Raw genomic sequence first — 16,747 nt, 5'->3', positions numbered from 1 at the left:
GCTGACACCATTAATTGGGTGCATACCTTGCCTTATAAAAAGCCAAGGATGCTCAATTTAAATTTGAGGGGAGTTGAGAGTATTGAGAGAGAGTAAATTACATAATACATCCTGTATTGTGTATTTGCTTTCTAATTGAGAAAAGATAGTCCAATTGTTTTGGGGAGAAACAAAATAGTAAGATAATTATTTCGGGGTATTTTCGGAAAACACATGAGTGCTACTATTTTTGTTTTATCTCATTGTAACTCTAGAAAGTTTCTAGAGAACACCCTCTTGTACACCTCCACCTCATAAATTCAATAAAATTGCCTTCAAGTTTTAAGCTATCATTTTTTTCTTAGCAATCACTACGCCAAAACCCTTTTCAAACCACATTTAAAAACTGTCGTCCCGCACGATATAAATCTGTCATAGGGCTCGCTGCCATCTGATAAGGCATCAGACGACGGTCGAGTTCTGTAATCTTTCGCAGCGATAGACGACATGCGCTTCCTAAGCGTCTGTCATCTTTTCCATGTTACAACGACGTTCGACTTAGTTGAAACCGTAGTATTGACTAATTTCTAATGACAGATTTTTTATGTATACCGGTCATTGTAGTATGTGAAACCATAGACCTTTTACTTGTCATACGATATTTTTTTATTATTGTTTGTGTCATTGTAGATAAGTTACGACGATAGTTTTTCTCTTATTTGAAGGTGTTTCAGATGACAGTTGGCTACCAAATCTATGTCATATATGCCGTTTTTCTATTTTTTTTATCTCATTCATAAACCTGTATATATAACCAAAATGCAATCCCAACATAATACAAATAATATATAAATAACCTTTATATATAACATTAAACTTGTACATACATAAAAATATTTACAAATCGCACATATAAAACTTTACAAGTACGCAATTTTGACTTAAAACCAATAAAATCACCAATGTACCATAATGTGCATAACTTAAGCTAACATTTAACTTATCCTAGCAAAAACTCGCTCATGCCTTCAATATCATTACTTGTTGTGCCCATTCTCTGCGGACTTCCATAACTCGTGCAAGATCACACCACCAAAGTTGATCTTTTGTCCAAAAATTTTGAGACTGCATTGCCATAATGTAAAATGTGTAATTTACCTTCATTGCTGGATGGTATTTTAGGGACATCATGAAACCAATTCCTGCATCATTGACACACTTCCGTACCCCCTGATTTCATTTAACAGACAAGAGAGATAAAGAATCATAAACAGATCTCAATAATACCATTGAGTTCCTTGATGAAAACGTCCTGGCATAGAGCTGCCTTGCTCTACCCGTCTTGAATGTACGCGTGTGTCCGCAACCTATAGCCATCAACAAAACAATTCAAACAACTTATTAGGCAACATCGATAAATGGATATAAGTAATCGAAAAATGATCGAATTTTGCATTGAGTTCACTTTTCATAACTATATATCTTACCAATGGTTAACCAGCTGATGAACCCCAGCATCATTGGAGCAAACATGAGACTTAGCCAGCTGCCACATCCAATTAGATGTTGCATCAACAGGAGGTGTAACTACTCGCTTGGAATGGGAATCTGTTCCATCTGGGGGAAGACTAAGCTCTATAGCAATGGGCTTAAGCGTTCCAACAAAAACTTCATAATCTTCTTCTACAGCCTCCCAAAGATCCAATGCTTCAAGATAAACCTTCATTTTAATAGCCCAACCTTGATAATTCTGGCCATCAAAAACTGGTGCAGCAACCTGATTAAAAGATACTGTATCTGCTTCCATTCTCACAGATCCCTCAAGATAATTTGCTCTGATACCAATTTGTAGTAATTAATATTTAAGAGTTTGGAACCAACATAAATTTCTATTGAACTTCAGGAAATTTATACATCAATACAGACATCAGTTACAACTGACTTCCATAACTTCTCCTAAACATATGCAATAACTAAATAACTTCTCCTGAATTCAAAATAATTAAATAAAACATTATCTCATAATAAATTAACTAAGGCACATTTCCAACAGGGGTTAAGAAAATAGAGTACAAGTAGCATATGATTTTCTACCATCAAGAGCATTAATCCGATCCAAAAATGGGAGAAACACATCATGATAATCAACCATAAACAGTTTATTTTCCTCCAAGGCCTGAAATAATAACCACAAAAGGTGTAATTACATCTCAGCTTAATTAGTAAAATCAGAACTAATAGTATTTTACTTGGCACATGATTACATTACCTGTTGAACAGACATGCCATTTAAATGGCCTATAATGTGTTCTTCTTTCAGAGCAGATTCCTGAGGGCCATACATTTCAGGATCAAGATTACTTTTTGGTGGAAAAGCCTTCATGCTCTCAATGTTGACATGGTTAACTCCTGCAATTGCTTGACGGGCAAATTCGTCATCCCGCAACCACGCAAACTTGTCCCCTGCACATGGGAATCACATCGACAATTAGCAAAAGGTAATCTTTGGTTTTGGTTAAGTAATCATGTATTATATAGACACATGATAATTGTGTTGATTTGATTATATACTTTATAATATATATATCATAATGGAAAATGACAAGAGCAAAGTGTATTATATATAAACACATTTTTCTGAAAAATATTCAGAACCAGACAAGAAATGGTGGATATTTTCTTTTATAATAATTCACCTAATGCTGGACATACTTATTCTTCTTTTTTTCAAATGTTATAAAAGTAGCTTCAGATTTTTATTCACATCCTTATGATAGGGAGTTAGACACAGAGGAGTGCCCAAATATAGCAAACAAGTATGGAATAAGGAGCATTCCAGCTGTGCTGTTTTTCAACAAAGGAGAGACGAAAGAAAGTGTAATTGGAGCAGTACCCAAGTCTACCTTGTCTACCACCATTGAGAAGTATGTTGAAGCTTAATCTTCTCTTCACACTTTATTCTATTTTTATTTTTATGTAAATCTCACTTTCTTTCTATGCTTCCAAATCACTTCCTTAACTATTTCTTCATGGATTGCTATATATAATATAGTCTAGGGATGTTGGGTAATGCCTTACTTTTACTCTTAACCTTTTACTATTGAACCATATATCCTATCCTATCACCCTAACAAACCAATCATATATAATTAAAATACTTAAAATTCACTGAAATTATCAACAAAGTAACACTTCAAATAAATAATAGGCTATGATCTCATGTTCTTTAAATCATAGTGATGAGCTGTAGTAGTTTGTTTGACTACTAGAGTCAAGTGGAAAAGTAAAACATGATAGAATTGTACACAAGAGTGTCATTTTTAGAAGAGACAAAAACTGAGTATGGTTGAACAATGGAAACATAATCTAGCTAACCTTATAATAAGGTTGTTCTACGATAGATAGACGAGCATTTGCATAGAATATACACTCAAAAGCTATTTCTGACTAGAAAATGAGCAGACACATAACTCCTAAACTGTTAGCTATGGCTAAGGCCGTATGGGATCACCAAATCAAAACAATTATAAGAAAACTGAAGCAACTCGAAGAGGATTTAACATTTCCATTGATAAAACACTATGCTATATGTATTAACTTTTTCTCTGAAATTAGTACAAAGTGAGAGGAGGGTTAGCCCTGATAAGTGATAACTATTTCAATGTGTAATGCCATCCATCACCTTCACAGGGCTCTGTAGGAATGTCATTTCTGCCCAAACTCTCTTTTGCTGCACAAGCAGCTACAATCAACACCTGAAACATCACTATCATTCTAAGTCCATGCCTTCAAGGTGATGGCTTCCAATCAAAGGGAAGATTATTAAATCCATTAACTACTCCTAACCCACTTAGCAGTTGGTTCCCCAAGTCCTGTTGTTGATCATTCATGCTTTGCTCTCGAATAATCGATGGCATACTCACCCATCCATTCATCATAGAGTTATTACCTATCACAGTTCTAATTCCGTTTAACATTGCAGACTGCCCAAGTCCGTTTCCCATGGTGCCATATCCACCTCCCCCAGTTCCAGGATTTTTTCACCTCTAGGACATATTATCAAACAATTGGCGGGCAAAATGTATAAATCCACACCCAACATATACATTTATTAGACTGTTTTGCATGTAAACATGAGAGCCAAAACCTAACTTCTCGGAATGACCATGGACAAATAAGGATAACCAAAATGCTGATTCAGAAGCACACGCTTCAGTACTAAAGGGAAAGTGAACTGATTTGGTGAATGACAATCAATCATAATTTATAAACAGAACTGATAAACTCATAATAGATTAGAGAGACAAAAATATTAACAGAGAAAAATCATTAAGCAAGGATGAAATCCACATTTAGCAAAGACAAAAGAAGAAGAAGGATAAAGAGGAATAGATACCTCATCGTACAGAAATATAGGAATTGGCATCTCTTCTCTAACCAGACTGCAAAGAAAGCGGCTCGTATTACAGTGACAGAAATATAGGCTCATTCTGCGAGAGTTTGAAGAACTGGAAAGATCTAGGGTTTGGGAGGGTTTTGAAATGGGAGAAGTGAGCTTACTTGTGGCAACGATGGAGGCCACAAGAACAATGGTTAAAAGACAAAATGAGAAATTAGGCTTTCACTTTGGCTTTTATATGCTATCTAAAAGGTTGGACGCGTTAAAATTTTAGGAACTTTTTGCTCCCCCGCTTTTCTAATATTTGGTTGCCGCTTTTTTTATTTTCGTATAACAATGACATTCATTTATATGCAGTGTCGTCTGATGGATAAATGAATTTTCCATCAAAATCGTGTTCTTCTGATATGACAGAAGACTCTAATCATAATGTCATCTGAGAATTGAACGCATTTTTAATTACGCATTCAGATGACACAGAGTTAAAATACTGTCACGAAAAATATTCAGACGACACGAAAACAAATGTATGTCATGTATCTTGCGTCATCTGAAAGGGAAAATGGCATAGTGAATATATTGCTCGTGCTTTGAGATTTATTGCTTCCGCTAAATTGTCGCAACCCAGAAAAATTCCCAACAGTTATTCCTGTTATGGTTGAAATTCTTTTGAAACTACTCATTTTGTTTTGAGAATGTGTTCAAATTTTATTGCATATTAATACACGCACACAAAAAAAACAATACAATTCCAAAATAAATGGCATGAATATAGATTAAACACCATTACATCCCTACATTTGTGGGTCTTCAAGCCGCACTAAAATAATATTCTCTTATATTTCTATCAACTCAAATACAAAGGTTATAAAAAATTGAAAGACACAAAAAAAAATTCAAATCGGGGACCAAAATGAATAAAAGTAGAAAGTTTCAAAACATGACGAAAATGAATAAATTAGAAAGTTCAAAAGTAGGACAAAAATGAACAAAATAAAAGATTTTTAAATGTATAAATGAATAAAACATTTAATTAATACTGTTGGAGATATTTTTGAGTAACAAAAATATTCACTTTACAACCTTGACTTGTGTGAGAAAATGCGGGCGTGCTAGAGAATTAGGTTCTCAACTTACGTTTAAGAAAACTGTCATTATAGATATGCGCCTGTGTCTAATGGAAAAATAACTAATAATCAAACAATTGTACGGGAAAAGCAAGGATTGTGAAAATGTTTCTCTGGGTTCCTAGTTGTCGTCAACACAACTTTAACTAGAATTGGACCAATAGTTTTCAATAATTAAAAATGTAAATATAATAAAGCAAACACCGGAGTTTTGGAATTTTTATTTTATATTTACTTTAAAATAAGAGTTTTAGGTTACAATAAACCGAATAGGAATAATTACAACCAAGACAAATAGCAAATTTAATATCCACAATGTCAAAAGCAATAATAATAATTGTAATTGAGATTGAGATTGAAACAAACAATTAAAATAAATTAACTGAAGCAGTGAGCCGTTGCGTCCAAGCGTCACGTTGAAACGTTGCGTCTGCCTGAGGTCGTTATACTGAGACCGATGCTTGACTTGAGCAAGATGCGTGTTTAGTGGGCTTAATTGATTGGACTTGAGTATTTGGAAATTGGAATTGTTGTGATAAGATTGATATTTTGGCTAGGAAATTGAGCTTTTGGATGTGAATTTGAGTAGGAAAACCCATCGGATTTGTGTTTGGCCGGAAAAGAGCAAATTATACCGAATCAGGGACCGAGAGGGACGATTTTAGTGGCTAAAATCGGACAAAGTGGGCTGTTGTAAATTGATGTTCAAATTGATGAATAAAAGCTTGAGATTATAGCGATTGTAGCTAAAATTGATGATAAGAATCTATGATTTAATGATTGGAATTGGCTCGGAAGCTTGAGAATTGTGTTTAGTGATGAATATGGACCGAATTGGGACCGAATTTGGCTAAAAGGATATGAATAGGCTGAATATATTTGAGAATTATATTGATATGTGTTGTGTTTGTTGTATTTGATTGATTATTTGTTGTTGATTTTTGTTTTATATTGATTGGTTGGGGTTTAATGAAGATGAAGAAATGTTATGTATAGGAGAGATTTATACCCACTAAGCACACACTTACCCACTACTTATGCCATGATTCCACTTTGAACAAAATTGAATAGTGTTTCCTTGTTTTTAGGCCTCAACTTGGCTTGTGTAGTTTGACCTAAAATTGCATTGTGTTTTCGCAGCTGACTTTGGAAAATTTCTGCTCTCTCTGTGTTCGTCCTATGATGCTGCTGAAGATGGATCCAGAAAGCTGGGGACGTCTATTTTCTGGATCCGAGCTCACTTATGAAGTTCTTGAACATTTAGCTCCCCGAATAATTTAATCAAAAGTGGCCAGTGGCCTATTTTGGATTTTCCTGCACTTAAAAGTTAGTTTAGTGGCATTTTCCACTTTGTCACCCACTAATCCATGTTCTTCTCTTCTTTTGACTCTTTCTTTTTTATTTTTTATTTCTTTTCTTTTGTATTTCTTTTATTTTTCTTTTTATTTCCTTTATTTTTACACTAGAATAATAAAAATGACAAATCATAGGTTATAGTTATAACCTATGGCTTGAATGTGAATAAATGTAAAAATTGGCAAACTTAGGTTATAATTATAACCTATGGTAAAAATGTAAATAAATGTAAAAATTACATCTACCCCCAACAAATACATAAAAAAAAAAGATAAACCAAAGAATAAATCAAATATCATTGTCTCAATTTTTTAGATAAAATATACCAATTATTAACCGTTACAATGGTGTTCGGATCGATATTTTTTTAATGTTTTATTCAAAAAGATTCATTTTCTTAATGTAGGGCTGAAGATAAATAAATACATGTGTTTGCACCAAAAATAAAGTTTTCTTGTTGCATACCCTAGTTTAGACTTTTCATGGGATAAACTTTTTTTTTTAGGAAACTTTTTTCTAAAAGAACATTTTAGGAAACTTTTTCTTAAAAGGCCTGTTTAGGAAACTTTTCATGTTTTCCTAGTACATCGTTCACTAAAAATTTCCTAGAGTGAACCTCAGTTTCCTTCAGGGAAAACATCTAAAATAGTGTACCTTAGGGGAAACCAACTTCCTATGTAGTGTACCTCGTAGGAAACCAACTTTCTATATAGTGTACCTCGTGGGAAACCAACTTCGTATGTAGTGTACCTCGTGGGCAACCAACTTCATAGAGTGAACATCATGGGATACTTGAGGTAAACCTAGGGGAAACCAACTTCCTATATAGTGTACCTCGTGGGAAACCAACTTCCTATGTAGTGTACCTCGTGGGAAACCAACTTCCTAGAGTGAACATCAGGGGATACTTAGGTAAACCTAGGGGATCATGGGGCCATTTAATATTTCTAACGTGTATTTTATGAGCCAGTTAAAATGAGGAAAGTTAGAAAGCATTATAATCAATTTCATCGTGGAAGTTAAAGTGGAGCAGTTGCTCAATATGGTGGAGAACGTGACTTGTGGAATGAAGCAGGAAGTTATCCAATGTCTATAAAATCAAGGAATCATGAAGCCAACTCACCAACTAAACAACTCAACAAACCCAAGCAAAAACTCTAGCAAATTACCTCTAAACTTCAGCATTTTACAATTCTTAGTTATTTCCTTAGATTCAATTTTCATTCCAGTTCAAGTTCATTCATCTTTTCCAGTACAATTTTATTTTTATTTGTTGTTCAATCATTTTCTGTAAGGTCGGTATCGTTTTGATAATCGAATCTTTAGGAATTTTCGGTCTCTTAAATTCTTACAGTCGTTTGATATTTCGAAGTTAGAAAGCGCACTCAATTTCATTCCATAGTTTGATAATACTATAATTATCTGGCACGCCCGCAATTTCCCACGAAAGAGCCAAACAACATTTAATGAATAAAATAAAGGAAATTTGTCAATATATTAAACAATACCAAGTTTGTCAAGTTGAGATATGCTCGATGTTGGTTCTAGATGAACATTGCGACCGGGATTCATTTCTTTATTAGTAGATGAATGGGATCACTGTGACTTTTATGATTCTTTAGATCAAGTATTTGATTGATCTTTCTCTTCAGCCTCTAATTATGTTGAAATTTCTTCGGTTTGAGTTAGCATAACGTAAACATAACTCTTTTTTATCTAGCCGTTAATGAAAAAACTTATAAGTACCGAGAAGCTATCATTCTGTGATAAATTTATAGAGAAAGGAAGAACCATATATGATTTATTTATTCTTAACTTTTCATTACAGTAAATTAGCTTTATTTAGCTCAAATAGAAAAGGAAACTAGTTACAAAATTAAGCACTAACCTAGTAAGGACAAATCAGTTACAACTGGAAAATAAGAAATACTAGAATATGCTAAGGACTATGTTACTTATTATATTCACCTCTTGCATACTGCTTCTTTCCAAACATGTTATTTGCGAACTTTGTATAATAACATCAACCAACAAGAAAAATCATTAAAGGCATTTTACAATGATGCGGAAATCTAGTCAACTAAACGAAAAAAGACGAGTGGTAGAAGAAGTTAGGTCAAAGGGACAACACATTGGAGAGGCTTACAAATCATCCTTGCCCCTCACTTCAGCTTCATCCTAATTACAACTTTGTCACTCATTGTTTAAAACTCATGCGACCATCTTATTTACAAACTTGTCACCCCTTTACCCTTACCCTATTTTACCCCTTTGAGCTTTATATATGGGATAAGGTGCAAAAATACCCCTAACTTAGCAATTTTACCCCAAACGTTTAAAATGATGCAATTTTACCCCTAACATTAACAGCCAAAAGCAATTTTATTCTTAACGTTGTCAAATTAGGTCAATTTGAACAAAATAATTCATCAAACTGTGTTATTAGTCACCAATCTTGTTATCTACACTTCATATATGAGTAACTTTATCACTTCATATGTGAGTTAATTTATCACTCGTTAGTAACAGATCGTAAACATAAGATTACACGTGAAAAAAATAAATAAAAAATACATTGTATTTTGTACGAGTTGGACAAAAAATATTCAAAATATTTCTTCGAATTTATAAATATTAATCTTCAATTCAATTATTAAATCACATATAAAGTGAAATATTTTTTTTAAAACAAACTTGATATGCAATTGGTACATAATAAAACAACAAAATGTTTGTATTTTATAATAATGTCTTGAATTAAGTGGTAAAATTGCTATTGTCAGCTAATGTTAAGGGTAAAATTGTAACATATTAGATGTTATGGATAAAATTGATGCTGGCTGTAATGGTTAGGGTTAAGGATGATATAAATTCATCTCTTTCCTTGTAAGGAGCAACTTTTTATCAATCAAAATATAGTTCGTGTTTGAGAGCTTTTGTTAGGGTTCATTTCGGTAAGAAAGGGGATTTTCCAATTTCTACTGGTTTAGCTGGTGAATATTGGGATTTCACAGCTCCTTCAAGTTTAGCTTGAATATATATTTGTCGATTTAAGCTCAAAATCAATCCCATAGTCATAATTTCCTATCATACAAACACAATGTCTTTAACTCTTTCCAGCAAAAGACATTTCTTCCAGCCACTCCTTCATGGTTTTGAGGATGATTTTGTAAGCCAAGTTACTCTTTCTATTCAGTAATTATTTGCTCGGAGAAAAATTATCATTTGAATTTCGATTTTTGCAGTTAATTCCAATTTCTTTCTGCAAGTACTTGAACGTGCAAGAATGTGAGAAAGCTATGTTGAGAAGCCAAAAAGGGGAAAAGCTTTGGCCTGTGAAGATCAATGGCAGACGATTTGAAGATGGCTGGAAACAGTTTGTGAAAGATCATGACTTGAAAATCGGAGATTTCTTGGTTTTCAGACATGATGGAGATCTTCTTTTTAATGTTCTGGTTCTTGACAGTACAACTTGTGAGAAGGAATATCCTCATGTTACTGCTATAAAAGAGGAAATTCAAATTCAAGAACAGAATGTTCTTCAAGATTCAACTACTGGTATATTTTTCTTTGTGTTAATTTAAGTTCATTTCCCAATTCCATATTGTTATATATTGATCATCTGAATCTATTTCTTGTTTTCCAGCCCTGCATTTTAAGATTAATTTCTAGCCCTGCATTTTCCCCCATTTTAAGAATAAATTTAAGTAAGTCAATAGATGAGTTTAAGTAAGTTCGGGAGCTAAAGATACTATTTATGGTTGAAATACAAACTCTAAACTTCAATGCCCTTTATTGACCATGTATTTAACTGATTGGAAGACCCAACTAGTTGGGATTAAATCTTAGTAGTTGTCTGAAAGTGGTATATCTCTAACTATTAGTATACACTAGCTACAAAAATATTTAGCTATGTAGCGATAATTATGTTTCTGTAATGCAGGGAAGCAAGTGAAAACTAGCTCGTCTATTCTTCAACTTGTTGCTTGTGAGAAGGAATATCTTCCAATTACTGCTATAAAAGAGGAGCAGATTGAAATTCAAGAACAGAATCTTCCAAAAGATTCTGCTAGGGGTATAGTTCAGTTCTTTCTATTACTTTAACTTCATTTCTTAATTCCATATTTTATATTGATCATCTCAATCTATTTCTTGTTTTCCAGCCCTGCATTTTAAGATTAATTGCTAGCCCCGCGGGTATCCGATACTACCCTATCCTAATGGGACTATCTGCACGATATTTGATCAAGATCATTACCAATTAGGGTAATGGGAAGGGTATGGGAATATCCCTAGGGTACCCGTTACACGTTATCTGTCATAAATTTTTTACATATTAATAATTATCATTGTTTTTTAGATGTAGAACATGAGATTTGAACCCCAACCTTTTGTTTTTCAACCATTGAGTGATACTACTAAGCTGCTTTATTTTTATTAATTAAGGTTCAATTTGTTAAATTTTTAGATAGATGATTTATTAAATTTATACTTTGTTAAATTTGTAATATTTTTTGTTTTATTTATTGATTCTTAACGGATCCGCAAATCAAACGTGACGGATATGGGATGGAAAAAGTATATCGGTTAGGGTAATGAGACGGTATGGGTAATTAAAAAATAAAAGGGTAGAGATTTGGGATTGTCATTGCCTGCGGGTACGCACCCTACCCGTTCTCAAACTAACAAGTATGTTTTCAAAACATAAATAATAATAGAAAGAAGTAGAAATTCGAAATGATCAATGGTAGAAATCAAGATAAAAAAACTTAAACAATATATTTATATTTATGTTATGTACTTAAATGCTGCTTTTGATTAATGATGTCATATGAAGGGCTGCAAAAACACCCAGAACTTAAGCAGCAAGCTGATTCTTCCAACATTCAAAAATCTCAGCTGGTGAGTATTAATATCAACGCAAATATAGGAATTCTTGGGGATGATTATTCATATCTGAAATCAATTGCAGAAATTTCATGAAGAAGTAGCAAAAGGATCTGGCTTATGTGGCTGTAAGTTCATTTCTTTTCCTTTATATATTGGAAAAAAATGGCATATTAAGCTACTAATCAATTCAATTTTAACCGATTAAGCTCCAGATCTTTTATATCTTAAATGTGTTTCGTGATTTAGGGAAATCGCAAAAGTATAAGCAATCGAAGACTGTATCAGAAGCTAAAGCTACTTCTTCATTAAGTAAGTTTGTCAATGAGGCGGGCAGCACTCATATCTATTAATTATCATTAGGGTTAGCTATTGTATATTCATTAATATATAATAGGCTTAATACATCATTTACCCCCTGAACTTGTGCCAAAAGTTTGGTTGCCCTCTGAACTTTCAAAGTGTCTCGATAGCCCCTCAACTTGCATAAAATGTCTAGTTAGCTCCCTAATCTTGCGTATAATGTAATCAATTAATCACTCGGTTGTAAAAAAGTACGTTAAACACGGAAGATGTATTGCAGACATCTTAAAAAAGTGAAATGACCAAGGTGAGGGTATGCCATAATATTAGAGAAGAATTTTTTTTTATAATTGAACAGTTAAGAACTTCATCTTTAATATGTTTTAATCTATTTTGTGAATTGTGTAATAACATTCTAAGTACACATACAACAACTTGCCTAAAATGTCTAGTTAGCTCCCTAATCTTGCGTATAATGTAATCAATTAATCACTCGGTTGTAAAAAAGTACGTTAAACACGGAAGATGTATTGCAGACATCTTAAAAAGTGAAATGACCAAGGTGAGGGTATGCCATAATATTAGAGAAGAATTTTTTTTTATAATTGAACAGTTAAGAACTTCCTCTTTAATATGTTTTAATCTATTTTGTGAATTGTGTAATAACATTCTAAGTACACATACAACATTTCCGCATTCAACTTACTTTTTTTACAACCGAGTGATTAATTGATTACATTTTATGCAAGTTTAGGGAGCTAACTGAACAGTTTATGCAAGTTTAGGGAGCTAGCAGTGTACACTTTGAAAGTTCAGGAGCTAACTGAACCGTTTATTTCATATCCTGATTCTTGTGATTAATAATGTCATGTGAAGGATTGCCAAAACATCCAAAAATTAAGCAGAAGGCTTATTCTTCGTCACCTGGACATCCTCATGCTGCTAGGGACCCTTCCAACTATGAAAAATCTCAGCTGGTGAGTATTGATATAGTACTTTTGTTAATTCTCAAAGATGATTATTCATATCTGAATTCAATTGCAGAGAATTCCTGAGGATGTAGCAAACAAATCTGGCTGTAAGTTCATTTTTTCCTAGTTGAGTTGAATTATATATTGGAAAAAAGGCATATTAAGCTACTAACTAATTCAATTTTCACCGGTTGAACTTCAAATATTTTATATCTTAAATGTGCTTCTGTGATTTAGGGAAATTGCAAAAATATAAGCAACCTGAGACTGATATTGCATCAAAAGCTAAAGCTACTTCTTCATTAAGTAAGTTTATCAATGAGGCACGCAATACTCATACCTTTTAATAATCTCCATTCTCGGGGATGGGGTAGGGACGGTGATAGCTACTTCGGTTCCATGGGAAGCATTTATATACATTAATATATTCATGCCATGTTCAATATATTGATATAATCTTAAAATGATAATTTTATCATATATAGATATTTGACTTTAAAATTATGTCTAGCAACCATTTAACTCAAATAATAATTTTTACTTTTAGCTCTACTATAACTAATAATGCTATATTGCAGAGTTCAAAACAGAACATAACATGGGAAACGATCAGGAAACTGCTTCATCCATGGACAAACCTTATTTCTATGTCTTGGTTTTTGCATCTCCTGTTAGAAACCGTCAAATTGTGAGTACAAATCATAAGTGTTGAAATTTGGGGTCAATTTCACCAATATTGTTGTTCCATAAAATCATTTGGGCCAATATGTGTAGTTATACACAAATTGACCTGGATTAACTTATTGAAAGCAAATGTAAAGTTTTTATCTTTGTGAAATATACCCCAAAACTTCAGTAGCCATCACTGCAATTTATCCCAATATTGATGTATTTATTTTTCACATCTTGAGATAAAAATATGCAGAAAATTCCAAGAGATTTTGCATGGGATAATGGTCTTGCTACTAGCAAATGTCGAGAAATAAACATTAAGAATGAAATGGGAAAATCATGGACAGTGAAAACAAAAATGAATAAAAATGGTGAAGTTTTTATCAGAGATGGATGGATTGAATTTGTTGAAGAAAATGAGATAAAAGAGAGAGATGTTTTCAGGTTAGAACTTGTGAAGGAAGAAGGAAAAACACCTTTGATGAATTACTATGGTAAATTTCTAAATCTGAGTTTTCTGAATTATGAAAGTAAAATCAAAGTTCATGAGCCATCAGTGTAATTTATCTCAAAATTATGAGTTATTAACTATTTCTTTTACTTTGTTGTGGAAGCTCCGAAACAAGAAATGGACAATAATGAGAGTGCAGTCAATGGTAAGGAAACGACTCTTATAGCACCTCCACCTGGATTCGATGTTTAGCTTCCATTGATGGAGTCTTTATAAGTGAGGTAATATATAAGCTCTATAAAGTATCTCTATGGCCTTTTTCCTTATTCATGTAATTTCTTTTTGTAGTTTGTATTAATGTTATTTTTTTAGTTGTTTGAAAGTAATGTAATCTGGTTTATTACAACTATGCTGCAGATCTCTTGACGAACTTGGTTTAATTGTAAGGGAGTTCACTTGGTGGGATTCTTCTCCTACGTTTATGAATTTAGTTTCCAAATTTATCAGAGTGTAGCAAATTTTAAGGTTTGTTAGTTTTTGTATTTGACATTTTATTCCTTACTTCCTTTAATAATATTGGAACCCTGTTTATCATATGTTCTTTGAGGGTGCCAACCTAGTAGGATTGCCCAGACTCCTTTTTCATCATGACCTTCGGCTTTTGCATAAAAAAATTAATTTTACCTCTAACCTTTAAAATAGTATAGTTTTACTTCTAAAATTGATATGTTGGGTCAATTTCAAACATTATTAACGGAACTCTCTCCTCACTAATGATTCTTGTTATTTTCACTACTTCACAATGTTTCATGTTATCACTCATGTGCAACAAATCATAGATATGTATACACTATACGTGAAAAGTAATTAATTGAAATATTATCATGTGTTTTGCAAAATATTAGAAAAAAAGTCCAAATACATCTTTGTGCTTAAAGATTTTCTGATGCGGCTTACTCGATTGAACCAATAGAGGCTTAGATAGAGCTATCAACAAACCTATCACCAAATATATCTAGAAATTACAAAAATGCAAAAAATAACTAATTAATATGCAACTAGTGTAGTTGATGAGAATAAAATATCGGTATTTTTTTTAACAATGTTTGAAATTGACTCAACTTACAAAATTGCACCATTTTAAATATTTGAGGTAAAATTATTTTTCGTTGTCAATGTTGTTGGGTACTTTAGTACTTTATGTATTATATAATAATGTTATTCTTAAGTTGTTCCACGCCTTGATCCACCCGCCGACGGAAATAGTTAAATGGCACCGCTTTGTTTGGGCAAGGAACATCCCTCAGGCGCCGTCACTGATTTGCTTGAGAAAGATTCACGACAGTTTGTCAACACACGACAGGTTAAACACTATGGGTCTGGTTATCGTTTCATGGTGCTTTCTATGTGAGGCTGATTCAGAGACAAGTGCACACATCTTCACGGTTTGTCCATTTGCGTTAGAAATTTGGAGAGCTGTGGGCTCTCTGTTTGGTCACGAAGTTCTCATCAGGTCCAATTTGAAAGAAATTATTCTGATCGCCTTAGAGTAGAAGTTCAGCAGTCAGATAGCGGCCTTGTGGTCAGCTGCATTAATCAATACCGTATGGGTGATTTGGAGCACCAGAAATAAGAGGATTTTCAAGGACGAGCTGCCTAACATATCTGTTTCCCTGTGCAGGTTATGGCAAGCAATTTGGGAAGCTTTGACGTTTGGGATTTCTCATCGGCCACCTAAGCATCCCCGAGTAATTCCGGTTTCCTGGCAACCTCCACCATTGGGTTGGACGAAAGTTAACACCGATGCGTCTGTTGTGGGTTGCCCGGGTGAGGCGGGTTGTGGTGGCATTTTCAGAGATGCTGATGGACATTTCATAGGCGCATATGCATTCCCGTTAGCCCCTACTTTTCCATACTTGGCGGAGCTGGACGAACATATGGCTGGAATCGGACTCCACTTACTTTGTCAATTTTCTTCGTAGTCGCACCATGGCGATTCCCTGGACTCTGCGGCAAGACTGGATGCTCTGCTTGCCCGGGCTCGACTCGCTTCATCTGGTTATTTGGCAGACATTTAGCTAATTATGGACTGAGAGTTACTAGCAAGGTTTGGTGGAACGAAGTTCCACCCTTTTGTCCTTCTTCTTTCTTTTGTAACTTAGGAGGACGACATGTTTGCCGTTTCACATGAATTTTTTTTATTTTCTTTCTCTACTTGTAAATCTTTTTCCTTTCTATTAATGGCTCTGGCTTCGTGTGTTCTGGAGTGGGTGCCAATCTAGTCGGGATGTCCTTAGTTCGCTCATGTCAGCTGTCAACTTTTATTCAAAAATAATGTTTTTCGATCCTAACTTGGGCCAACATAATAAAGTAATAACGTTGCTAAATGCATTAAGTATACTAAAGAGATATTTTTTAATAAAAGACTAGGGAAAAGGACAGTGGCAAACCGAGATATCCCAACTAGGTCGGCATCTCAAGGCAATGAAAAACCACTTAACAGCATAAATTAGTTATTTTGATAGTTTAATTAATATTTTTTTTTTGTTTTAGTGAAAAATAACAAACTATATATAGAAAAACCTAGAGGATTTTTTTTGGT

The 16,747-nt window shown here is 33.6% G+C and overlaps 2 protein-coding genes across 3 annotated transcripts; one reads left to right on the top strand and one right to left on the bottom strand.

Moving 5' to 3' along the window:
- Window positions 1-891: 891 nt before the first annotated feature.
- Window positions 892-4,555, bottom strand: LOC136203658 (lipoxygenase 3, chloroplastic-like). Its single transcript, XM_065994861.1, has 4 exons — window positions 4,376-4,555; window positions 2,249-2,442; window positions 1,467-2,155; window positions 892-1,346 (listed from the first exon to the last, which is right to left on the bottom strand). Exons 3-4 carry the CDS (start codon window positions 1,784-1,786, stop codon window positions 1,313-1,315), a joined length of 354 nt encoding a protein of 117 aa, XP_065850933.1. The 5' UTR covers window positions 1,787-2,155; window positions 2,249-2,442; window positions 4,376-4,555; the 3' UTR covers window positions 892-1,312.
- A 5,226-nt stretch (window positions 4,556-9,781) lies between these two features.
- On the top strand, window positions 9,782-16,373 carry LOC136203345 (B3 domain-containing protein REM9-like). Of its 2 annotated transcripts, XR_010674797.1 has the most exons (14): window positions 9,782-10,030; window positions 10,107-10,419; window positions 10,805-10,936; window positions 11,699-11,763; window positions 11,834-11,876; window positions 11,998-12,060; window positions 12,928-13,028; window positions 13,096-13,129; window positions 13,260-13,328; window positions 13,601-13,710; window positions 13,948-14,188; window positions 14,309-14,426; window positions 14,563-14,670; window positions 15,827-16,373. XR_010674797.1 is itself a non-coding variant. In XM_065994472.1 (13 exons), the coding sequence occupies exons 1-12, from the start codon at window positions 9,962-9,964 to the stop codon at window positions 14,395-14,397; spliced, it is 1,329 nt and encodes a 442-aa protein (XP_065850544.1). In that variant the 5' UTR covers window positions 9,782-9,961; the 3' UTR covers window positions 14,398-14,426; window positions 14,563-16,373. The 2 variants fall into 2 exon arrangements, 1 of the variants encoding a protein (XP_065850544.1); XM_065994472.1 differs by having other exon boundaries at window positions 14,563-16,373.
- Window positions 16,374-16,747: the final 374 nt, after the last annotated feature.

The sequence above is a fragment of the Euphorbia lathyris genome, chromosome 8 (genome assembly GCF_963576675.1).
Source record: "Euphorbia lathyris chromosome 8, ddEupLath1.1, whole genome shotgun sequence".
Classification (NCBI taxonomy): domain Eukaryota; kingdom Viridiplantae; phylum Streptophyta; class Magnoliopsida; order Malpighiales; family Euphorbiaceae; genus Euphorbia; species Euphorbia lathyris.
The sequence above is the reverse complement of the archived record's forward strand: the minus strand, read 5'-3'. Positions and strand labels throughout refer to the sequence as shown.